Consider the following 12,466-nt stretch of genomic DNA (forward strand, 5'->3'; position numbering starts at 1 on the left):
CGAGGCCTTTGTAAGCGCGATGTCTCTGCTCAAGGCGCTCACTGCTCTGGGCTCCCAGAAAAAAAACACGCCTCGCTTCTGCCCACGGACGTATAGTTCTGAGGCGTTTCAGCCTGCGCTGTGGCGCCCGCATTGTCTGACGGCGTCTGCTTCTTTGTAGGCTTCTGCTTCTCCCAGCTGATCGCCGTCTGTTCGTCACGCATGGGCCGCCCTTCTGCGGTGGTGCAGCGGCCAACGCCGCCGCCGCCGCGGCCAAGATTGAGATCGCCTCCTCTTGCCCGCCGAGAGTGGAAAGGGAGACTGGAGGCGCAGCTTTTTTGCATATCTTTCTCTCTTCTCTGCTTTGCTTTCCTGCTTGCGTATGTGTGTGTGTGAATCTTCAGGCAAGCGGTGGTCGTGCGAGGGAATACGGGGACCGCCCCGTGTGGCGCTTTGCCGCTGCTTCACACGCCTGCCGTCGTCTGCTACGGCAGAGCGAGCGGCGCCCGTCTGCTTCGTGCCTGCCTGCCACTAGGCTGTCGTCTGCTTTGCCTGCGTAGTACTTCTGGCCGTATCGCTGTCGTCTGGTACTGTATACCAGTTCGGGCGCCTTGCCCCCCTGCCTATGCAACGGTGCTCGCATCTGGCGACGATCGACAGCGGCTCGATCGCCAATCGTTCCAGTTTGTGAATATACCTGCCGCAAGAGAACGGTCGCGGGACAGGTTTCGTCGTCGTTTGTTATCCGACGAAGAGGGGAGCCGCGCGCGACCGACGTGCATCAGATCCCGTCCGGAATCGGCCGGTTTTTTTCTTTTTTATCCCTCGCGCGTGCGTGGAGCCCAGTCTAGCCTCATTCTCATCGGCAGTCCCAACGACGCAGCTCCCTCGCTCACCCTCCGCCGCGGGTTTGTTTCGCCGCCGCCGCCTCCTACGTGCGGCTCAACAACCGCCATCGGTGGTGTGTGTGTGTGCGGCCCGACGACTTCGGTAACGATGACGACTACGACGACGACGGGGGTCGGCGACGCGCGGTGATCCGGCTCAACGACTGCCGAGGCCGGGATCCGGCGCTGCGTTTTGACCGCGGAAGCAGACGACGTGCGGACAGACGACACCGCCTCCCGGCTGTGCTCGCCATCGAAAGTTTGTCGTCTGCGTTCGGGCAGCAGACGGACGGGGTTGCGCGGTGTTTTCGCTAGGCCTAACCAACCCGCTCGCTCACTTCGAACGGGTTGTTGCCTTATCCCGTGGTTGCACACTTCGACGGTGGCGTAATACTATAGTGGTTCCGTGGTTTGTGCGCGCTGGCGCGCGTACGTGCGTGTGTGACAGTGTGGCTTGTGTGACTAACGTGTGTGTGTGTGTTTGTTACGACGTCGCGTTCACCTGTTTTTCTCAAGAGTCGCTGGGAGTATCATCAGCAGCGCTGTGGATACCGGGATAGTGTGAATTCACCGGTTGATTCCGACATTGCCGGTTTGCTGTCAGAGGAACACGCCGGCGAAACAGTGCGTGCCAATCGTCCCTTTGGCCTAATAGGAACTATATAGTGAGAAGAAACCGGAAGCTCTCGCCGCTTTCTCGTCAACTATGGGGCAACCGCATAGCCGAGCGACGCCCGGTGGTATGGGCTACACGAACCAGGGCGGATCGCCGGAACTGAGGCCCCGGCGGCATTCCACGCGACTGTCGGCGCGTCGCGCCCGCGTCGGTGAGTTTCCTGCGTACAGAAAACCAGCTGCCTCTGACTGATGACAGGACATTTGTCATCATCTATGGAGTTTCCGACTAAGATTGCTACGGGAAACTCCGGCGCGACGATATCGTTCAGCTATACTCTGGGAATAGTTATTAGTACACGGATCAATCTGTTATCCGTGCTCGTGCGCTTCAGATGTTCTTGCAGCTTTACTTACCGTACGTTTTGACTACCTTTACTGGCCTAAATTTCGAAGCAGTCCTACTTTTTTAAGCGCAGAGGGCCAATAGGAATGAGCGCGCATACATAATCAGTGCGAATCGTTGCATCTATAACTTAGCATTCTGTTAAAATCGATCCATTTGTAAAGTCGCAAAGCCGTTGAAGATTAAGATTTGAAGTTTAAGCTGGTTTGTGTACTAGCCACCATTCGCATGCGCGCTGAACTGGCACGCTGGAAACTCGGGGAGTTTTTCCTCTAGCAATTTTTGTTGGAAACTCTAGCGGACTGGCTGACATTTGGCATTACGCGTATCCGGCTTGTCGAGTCTTTTTCGCGGCATCGATTGTACGACGCAATTCGAGACTGACAGAATTCGGCGATTTCGATCGTTTTCGAAACCGGGCGGATTCTTCTGGAAGCATGCATCCATACCCCCTGCCACGGGCTTCGTGTACAGGTACAGCGTCGTTACGGATGCGTCATGCGACGGATTGCTTAACGCGCTGTATAAAGAGAAACATGCGTCTCGAAATGCACCGGGGTTCCGATGACGTATTGACGCGTGCTCGGTCTATACGACTTTTCGACGCAACTGCGGCTTGCACACGCACATAACTGCACTGCGAACTGTCCCGTCGCAGAAACGGAAACACAGCAGCGAAGTTCTTGTCACATTGTTCTAGTGTTTAACGTGCATTTGCAACTATTATAGCCACGAAGGCAAGGCGAGGAAGCTTCGTCAGCAGCTCGATTGTTGCATGTTTCAAATCTGGGGTTCGACGGAAGCTCGTCTGCTCAGGGGATTATCGCGGTACAGTTGTTTAAGAACACGGACACCGACAACCTAAAACACTGTAAGTTTAAAAGAACGAAATACGAGAGCCGAAACATATTGTGTTCTTTTAACCTTCTAGCATGCTTTCAGGTCGGTGTCCGTGTTTTTACACTATACATTGCCCGGTTATGCTTCTGTGCTGGCACGTGTCATCCCTTCGACGCGTCGCATAAAGGGTCATTGACCCATGTAGACGTGGTACGAAAGCTTAGTGCACCGAGAATGTTGCGACACGCGCTCATAGGCTGACAGTTCATCAGTTGTAGTTTGGCCTTGCTATATCGTACGACCTGCAATTACAGCGCCAAATAGGCGAATGACACACGAGGCGAGGCTGCGTCGTGTTTCTCGTCTTGCGTACACCTATAGTCATCCATCTTACTACAAGTGTAGTTGCGCCGCGTTTTAGAAGGAGAAAGAAAGAGAGAGATAAAGATGTCGTTCATTGCCCATGCGCGGTGAAAGTATGCGCTAGACAAAAGTAAATCCAGAAAGAGTTCTCGAAGTGAAGCCACTGTAGCCACTTCGTGGGACCTTCCATATATTACGCATTTGAAAGAACTGATCTGTGGGCAGACGGATTCAAAACAACAAGACTTTTAATCTTATTCTTTTTCAATCACTGAAATAACAACGAAAACAGCAGCTCACTATCCACAGTTTCACACGACAATAGAAAAGAATGCATTAGTACATAAACAATATTCGATCGCGCTAGCTTCATAAAATAAATGTAAAGATATCAATCAATCAATCGTTATTGGTATTATATAGAAGGAATACAGCAATTGATCACGTATTCTAGAAATTAAACGTGCTTAACATGTCAAGCTACAAGAACTGACAGTCGTAAATAAATTGGTTGTACACTGAAGAAATAAAAGATGGGGAAACTACGTTCACAGTGTGTAGTCTGTGTTTGACATTCAAGCGAACGATCCAGCCACCTCTTGCGTCATCGAAGCCTCTTTCGACGTCCTTTGATGTTTATACCGATCGTGCAGTCACGTAATCAGAAGGCGGTTGTGCAGCCGTAAATACAGGAAATCAGAAAAGCTTGGTATATACACGCCTAATGTCATTTCAGATTTCTCACGTACACACTCAAGTGCTGCGTACGAGATTACGCCAATTTATGCTGAGACATCCGCTGCGTAACAGCGGTGTACTTAACCCCGAAGGAAGCGTCCCCCAGAGTCATTTGCATATATACGATATATGTGTTACTGTCGAGCACCGAGCGGTCGTAAAGATCCGTACAACTTGATTCGCCGGCCGAGGCGTTTTGCTGTCGAACGCGATAGCGCAGGGTCGCCGGAATATACATCCGTGAAAAAAAGAATAACATTAAAAGTCACACTTAAGGGGGCTTTGGACTTGCTAAGAAGGTATCGGGGTATAATCTATCGATGGCAGTGCAGGGTTCCCGCTATGACCCAGCGTTTACGGCGTTCTTCGTTTAACCATGTCCAAGCGGAGTTCCTCATCAAGAAAAATATATCTCGCCAAGCATAGAGGACAGCGTATCAACAACGCGACTATGCATGGGCTGCGCGATAAGTTTGCTTTGCTTAATCAGAATTTTATGTTATCGAAAGACGTAGCTTAGGTGTTACTTTGGTCATCATAACCGGGCCGCTTCGAGCATGATTAATCGGGATTCTTTCAATACAGCGCCCCTCTCTTTTAAGGGGATCGCCGTAATGCTTACTGACTAGTCCATAGATTTGGGACTTACAAACCTGTCAGTTGTCACTTTTTCTGTTATTAACAGCCTTTGTCAGAAGTTAGCAGACCTCTATATAGGCGCGTGCGAAAGGGCTCGTCACTGGCGCGAGGGGTGTTCTGCCAGGCTGCTTAGCCAATCAGCGTCCACCGGAAGTGACATATCCGGAAGTGTTAGGCCGGAACGGCGTATACATGCAAGCCCGTTTCAGATGACAATCAGTCAGTTATGCCTTTTTAGTAAAAAACTGAAGGAAGTTGCACCCAGACAGTTACGAACGTCCCTGCGTTTCTCTCGCACAAATCGGCTGTGGTACCATTTTCTCGTAACCCGTGCCAGCGCAAATAAATAAGAAAGAGAGAGATCACTTAAATTACCGTATTGGGCGACGGCTCTTCACGCCACTTCCCAAGCCTTGCGGTCCAAATTCATTCCACGATGCCACGAACTGGTACTACACGGTTTCACTTCATGTACGCGGCACTGCAGCTATTGACGCTGACACTTCCGGGGCTGATTAATGTGGTTAGAGCGAAGCTAGATGTAGCTGGAAAGCAAGCGAGACTAAAACCACGAGAACATATACACAAAAAAGAAACAACTGTAGGCGGGGTGAGACATGGCAATAGAAGTGACTTTACTAGTACAGCCTCTGTAGACAAACTCTCTGTGCACGTGTGTGTGTGTGTGTGTGTGTGTGTGTGTGTGTGTGTGTGTGTGTGTGTGTGTGTGTGTGTGTGTGTGTGTGTGTGTGTGTGTGTGTGTGTTTAGGTGGAGGGGGGACGGTGAATGCGGTTCTTTTCCGTCACCGCGTACGCCTCATTTCCGGCTCAATGTTATCCCACGACCTGCTGTTCTTCTCTTTCATCACCACACAGCGATGCTCACGTGCGCTGCCCGTTTCCTCACGTTTCGCTTTGCACCCCCCCCCCCCCCCCCCCCCCCCCCGGATTGACTTCGACACGACGCGATGTTTGGGAAACACAGAGTACAAGCGCGGTCTCGGTCACCTTCTTGTGGCGGCTTGTTATTAGCCAGCACGGTTTTGTTTTTTTCTCTCGGCGTATTACGCGACGTGAACAGGGGACCGTGCCGTCGAACAACAAGATCGAGTGGCGATCGATGCCCGCAGCTCCATTGTTTTTCCCCCGCGGATGGCTCGCCTCGGGTTTCCGGGATGGCCGGCGATATCGCTGCTGCTGCTTTCCCGGTGGACAGGGTTTCGCCTTTGTGCATGACTGCGCTTCGCTTTTACACGCTTTGCGGGTCGCGCACGGCTGCATTTCGTGTGTGCACTCTTTGCACGTGGGCGTTCACGCATCGGCGTCGGAGTGAGGTATCTCGAGATCCGTGAAGCGTATGATGCTGTTGGGTTGCGCGCACTCTTTCGCCGCGTTCAAAAAGTTACGAAAGTAGTGAAAGCTATAAATCCATTTGACATTCTGGCAGTACGTTCGACGCGCTGCAGTGCTGAGCTCGAAGTCGCGGTTTCGATCGATCCTGGCCTGCCTTTCGATGAAGAGTGAAAAAAAAAAAAAAAAGTGCCCCCGGTTCCACCCTGTGAAAGTGGATGTACGGTGGAAAGTGGATGTCGGCAACATGTTGCCGAGGTTAGACAATCAGCATCACCGCAAACGACGTTACGTCATGCGTGCACGCACGCACGCACTCACGCACGTGTGCGGAATTTCTGCATATATCCTCATTCTTCTATAGGCCCTCCGCCAAACGCAAGTGCCTTATTGGCCCAATGGAAATTTTTCAAAGTAAATTGCGTCAGACAGTTCGTAAAGTACGACTTACACACGAGCTGCAGACATGATAGCTTCGGATTGTAATTCGAATATACGCGAAAAACGTAATTCTGTTACGCGGAAACTCAAACGCTCGACCCATTTCCAGCTGCCAAGTTTGAGGTCTGTCTGAGTGGCCACGGCCGCATGGTGGCGCTACATGTTTCTTGCGTGAGCGCAGAACAGGCCCACGAAAAACCCCGACCAACTCGAGGCTAACAGCTTCTCTGTAAAACGCCCTTGTACGTGGATTTAGGTGCACGTTAAAGAACCCCCAGATGGTCAACGCTACTTGGGCAGAACTACTCACTGTAGCTCTGCTACAGCGATTGCGCGTCGGTTAAAAGCTACCGGGAACCAAACATTCTCGGCCAATTACAGCTAAGTCTGAGAGGTCACGTGTTGGGCCGACACGGCGAGGGAGAAAGCCAAGAGCATGGCTTTCGCGGCGAGTTGGCTTGTCAAGGTTATCTGCGTGACGTCATGCTCCCTCCTTTGGTTTATTTCCTTCCTCTATGGTTACGCTGAACACTGCCAAGCCATTCCTCGCCCGCTGAATATTTTAGTGTAGACACGGAGGAAAGAAACAAAACAGGAGAGGCCCTGACGTCACGTTTTTGAAGCCGGAAGCGTAGCCATGTCGGTGTGCCATCTCCCTTCGCCCCTCCAATCAGGGGCTCTGCAGCTCGCCGGAGCAAATGGACGCGAACTTTGAACTTGCATTGTTACGAGCCGCCGGAAGTGTGTGCTGCCGACGCGCGTCAAAACAAAGCCTACGAATCTTCCGTAGCAGTTTTAGTGAAGCAGACGCGCTCCTGTGATTTTCCGTGGCACATTGAAGACGACGACGAAGACTCGCGCCGTGATTGCTTGAGTGTATCTGTTGCTGGCTGACACTCGCACTCACGGACCCAAAACACAACTTTCAAGCTTACACACCGCACTCCAAAGTCAGCTTTTCTCGTGAACAAAAGGGGCTGCGAGAAAGACACCGGCGGAAAAATGTTATCTCACTTTTCAGAGACCGAGAGTAGCAGCGAAAGCTTCAGGAGCGCTGTTGCTATGGCAACGTTGACATTTGGGGTACCCGTCCCAGTGCTCCTTTGCGAAAAACAGCACGTGACTTCCGCCACACTTTCTCCATTACGTCCGTGCTGTCCGGGGCCTCTCCTGGGTTTCCTTCCTCCATGAGTGTATACAACCAACCGAAGTGTTACCCGGTCACTCTCATTCGGTGCCATTTATCCGTGCTTACTCCCATCTCTCTTGTAGCGAATTAAGCATCGCGTCCTTCTCGAAGGGTTAATAGGGCTATATTTTTAACCTAGACTACGTGCAGGCTCGTGTAGACGAGTGTAGTGCCGGACAGAGGCTATGACGTCGTATGCTGCACTTGGCCCGCTGGGCTGCAGCCAATCAGAGCACGGAAACGCGCCCGATTCCGCACTTCGCCCGGCTTCGCACTTACTGGCTGCGTATATGACCTTGCCTGAAACTAAACGCCAATGTACCGAGTTTCCTTTCATCAACAAATCTATAGACCAGCTGCAGAGAAAAACATTGCGCATGCGCAGTGCACGAACACAACTTCTCAATGCGTATAATGCAGCGCGAAGTCTGAAACAGCCCGCACCATCCGTAAGATAATTTTACCTTCTTGGAAGATTAGCTCCCCTTCCTCTGTGACACATGGTCACGCCAGCACTTCGCTACCGTCCTTGCAGCGAACAGTCGCAGACAAAATGGCGCCACGCGTTTGCAACGCCAGCCTGCGCTTGTTTGTCGTCTGCTGCCTACACTCGTCGAAACCGTTGTATAGAAAGTGTAGTTTGCTTGCTACACCACAGCTATAAAACAAAAATTGGAGGACGCTTAAGCTTCGCCTTTAAGAGCGGAACGCGATATCCCTGGCTGCATATCGGGCTTTTTTTCTCGTATATTCAAATTACAATCCGACGCTAGCACGTCTTTAGGGGGTAGTTAAGTCGTACTTTGCGATTTTTCTAACGAATTTTACTTTGAGAAATTCAATTTTTATTCACTAACGCCTTGCGCCACGCGATGGGCCTGCCCGGGCGGGGTGGTTCGGGATGATTATTTCCGCCAGCGACGCCGGCGAGCCGACACCGGATTTTCTGCGACACTGGGCCCTTAACGCTATTGCGTTACAATGGCTTCGTGAATTAGGTAGGCGGAGATACTTTTCTACACCAAGTAAAAAAATGGCGACTTCCTAGCTATACACTTGTATACCATCTAATCTTGGGGGGAAAAAATATATATATATATATAGCCCTAATGTTGCGTATCCGACAACTCGGCGCACCACGGGGCCGCCGCTGCAGCGATAGATAACGATCGTGTATTTTCGTTTGCGTCTGCACAGATACATGGCAGGTGTATGTGTGTTGTTTTTCTTTCCCCTCGGCCGACCTTGATAAGAAAAGTTGTGCGCCTTGTGCCGAATGGCCGTGTGTGTTTGTTGTTGTTGTGCGCGGTACACGCGCTGTCTCCCAAGTGAGACATTCATTGCCTCCCTTGTTCGCCGCCGGAAAGGTCAGGCGTGTCGTATCTGCGTGGCCGCGTCCTCTCTTCCGGGCGTCGTTGTAGAACAATCGCCGCCGGCCCATAGCGTGCGAATGCGAAGCGATGTCCTTTCCGGACGAAGGAAGGCGGCACTATATATTATATGCGTGCTACATGTCTGGGTACGTATTGTTGGTTGTCTGTGGTTTGTGTAGCCTGTTGGTATACGTCCCCTTAATGTAGTACTAACATTCTCTTTTAAGACTCGTTTTTCTTGCGTTAAATGAAAGTCCTATAGACTTCTAAACCCTAGGGAAAATTCTGGCAAGTCTCAGAGCGCCCCAAATAATTTAATTATACATCAGATAAAGCGTATCACCCGAAAACCGTGAAGATCGTATCACGAGATTCCACTGTATACAGTGTAATCTTCAGGGGAACCGGCAGATAAAGCGTATCATCCGAAAATCGTATTATCCAACGTATTATTCAACCAAATCGTATTATCGGGAAAAAAGAAAGAGAAACGTATTATGCAGAAACGTATCAACGAGATTCCACTGTAATAGCTTTTCTACAGGCAGTTTCGGTTTCGTTTCAATTGTGTCGTAATTGTTATGACCCAGAAGGTGCTCATGTGGGAACAGTAGTACATAGTAATGTTTTGAAACTAGCTCCAGCTAGCCCGATCGTCTGCTATGCCGCTACATCGGGCTTGATCAGTTACACGCATGCTCTGACAACGTGGGTGGAAGCGTGTTATTAAGCAAAGCGTCGCTGTCATTACTTGATAAAACAACCGTTATTTCTAGACAATCGGGTGTCCAAGCGTCGTCTGCTGTCGATGACGGTATAAGCAGACGACGATGCGAGACTCGTCTGGTACACTTGCAGACGACGTCTGCTTTGAATGGGCGTATCAGCGCGTCGCTCGCATCATCCACTCGTTTTTATTTTCGCCGCACGTGTTTAATTCTCGTTTGTACGTCGTCGGCTCGCTTGCATGAAGAAGGTCGTGGATGCTTCGTTGCACATCCGGTCTCTGTGTCCTCCTCCTCCTCCCCCTGCTGCTTCTCTTGAAAAGCATGGCTGATCAAGCGCTGACACATATGCGCTGGCCGGGCCCGTGCCAAGCGGCGGCGCATTGTGGCGCATGTCATAAGTGGCGAAAGACGCTGTGCGCATTGCTCGCTGTGTGCGACGCAGCTAGCTGGTGGATTCAGAGCACGTTGATGGGCAGTTAGCCTTGTAGGGTGGGGAAAAAAAGCGAGCCTAAAGCGGCCTCTGTAGTACGACGTGTTCCGAAAGGCAGAGAATATGTGAGCGCTACATATATACATACATGCATACATACATGCCTGCATACATGTATACATGCATACATACGTACATACATATATACATACATACATACATACATACATACATACATACATACATACATACATACATACATACATACATACATACATACATACATACATACATACATACATACACACAACACACACACACACACATATACAGGTGTTTCAGCGAACACTTTCAAAAATTCTTAAAGGTTGCCTGTGGTAGATACACAATTCTAGTTGATGACTGTCTACTCGAAAAAAACCGAATGGTCATTCTGCACCAAAACTGGAATTGAAGTGTATATCACAAAATTCACTAAGTTAGGTTTTTAACTATTGCCTGATCGCCATATTGCAATTTACAAATTGTACCGTGGAGTTCGCAAGGCGGATCCACTTGGAACGAATTATCGGTATGACACCATTTTCTTTGCGCAATGCCCTTGGCCGTTCCATTTCGTTTTGCTCATGTGTGTAGTCACTACGCATGCATTGCGTACTGTTCGTTCAAAACACACATAGTCCTTCACATAAGCTCAAAATAAGATACACACATTCTCGAAAAGTTCGGGATTAATATCTCGAACTGGTGTCATCCTGAGAACTAATTATAAGTGGATCAGCCTCGCGAACTCCAGGGCCGCTACGACGTAATTTCAATGTGGGCATCAAGTAATTATTTAAAAACTTAATTAGTGAATTTTTGTTAATTAACGATACATTTCGCCAATTTTTTGCAAGTGTGTCCGCCTCTCGACGTAGACCACACACGCTCATTAACTAATTAAAAACTCTGCTACTGCAAACACACACACCTTACATAAATAATTCGAAAGTGTTCACTGAACACCCTTTACACAATATACTCTACCGTACCACTTGCATACACACATACACTACATACATACATCACATACACACATACCAATACATACATCCATACATACATACATACACTACCACATACGACATACACATGCATACACATACCTACATAACATGCATACATACATACCATACCTACATACACACACATACACACATACATACATACACACATACATCAGCATACATACATACATACACATGCTACATGCATACATAACGTACATACATACCTACATACACATACAGCCAACATACATCACACGACACACCATACACACCACACACATACATACAAACCAAACATAACATACATACTACATACATACTACATACATACATACATACATACATACAGCCGACTCATCTTCACGGACGCCAGCCATTTACTGCACAGCGTGATGTCTCCTGCGAACGTGCGCCGCGTTTTCGAGTCTGCGATGCGAAGGTCGTGTTGGCTGCTAGTCGGACGGTGTTCGGATTGCATTTTTGTTGTTTATTTACCTTCTTTTGAAGCTGCAATAGCTGTGATGAGCTATACTCACAATGTTGTGTAACACGGCGTTGTGTCATTGTTTTGTGTCCGTCATACTTTATAGTCTCTGTGAGCTGACCGTGCTTGCAGTCTTGATTGTCATATTTGTGGGAGAAGGACCTTTCTCTTGGAATCTATATGAGTTGCAGAAACTTCTTTACTTCCGGCCTTGCATGACTATAAATTCTCAACATCTCTCGTGTCAGGTGCTGTTGCCTCTGGAATGGTTCTGATGGTTCAAATAGCTTAGCAATAAATGTCCTTATTGGCTACAGCCTGCCACAATTCGCTGGCATAGGCTTTCTATGTATGCTCAGCTAGAGTCCAGCACACAGTTACGGGTTCCGCACGCTTTACTATAGTGCCAAGCTAGCTCTCCTGCCTCTGGAATTATAGCTGAACGTGTCATAAAAGTTGTTCGTAAAAGACCACGAGTTCAGCTATCGCTGTGTCACTTCACAATACTTCACTCATCGTTATTAAACAATTATTTTTTGTTTATTTCCAACATTTTGTTAGCTCATGTGCAGGCGTTTCCAGCAAGCGCTTTCCTTCTATTTCCGCGACTTGCTTGGAAGAGCCCGTGCAGTCAACCCTTGATGTGAACGCGGCTTCCGAAGAAGCCTGTACAACACTTGCATATATAGCGTGCGTCAGGGTGTGCAAGGTGCGAATTTCGACCGAAATGATGAGGGCGTTCTGCGTTTTGAGTGCAAGCGGTATAAAAATAACCCCCGCCGCATTTGCCGTCGTCGGGGAAGTACGCAAGGGCGGAGTTACTTTCGGCGTTCGCTGTGCGAACATGACTTTCCGTCGTCCATGCACATAACCGCCCGTAAGCCCCGCCGTAGCGTTTCCCGCCCAGAGGACTTTCAACTGCACACGCATGCAAAGGAAAGGTTGTAAGCCC

General features: G+C 49.3%; 1 protein-coding gene across 1 annotated transcript in view; it reads left to right on the plus strand.

Moving 5' to 3' along the window:
- Positions 1-378: 378 nt before the first annotated feature.
- LOC119457716 (protein numb-like) overlaps positions 379-12,466 on the plus strand; it is a 61,956-nt gene continuing 49,868 nt past the window's right edge. The window contains 1 exon segment of the mRNA XM_037719366.2: positions 379-1,693. Coding sequence (XP_037575294.1) covers positions 1,573-1,693 — 121 coding nt within the window. The 5' untranslated portion in view covers positions 379-1,572.

This window comes from Dermacentor silvarum, chromosome 7 (genome assembly GCF_013339745.2).
Source record: "Dermacentor silvarum isolate Dsil-2018 chromosome 7, BIME_Dsil_1.4, whole genome shotgun sequence".
NCBI lineage: Eukaryota > Metazoa > Arthropoda > Arachnida > Ixodida > Ixodidae > Dermacentor > Dermacentor silvarum.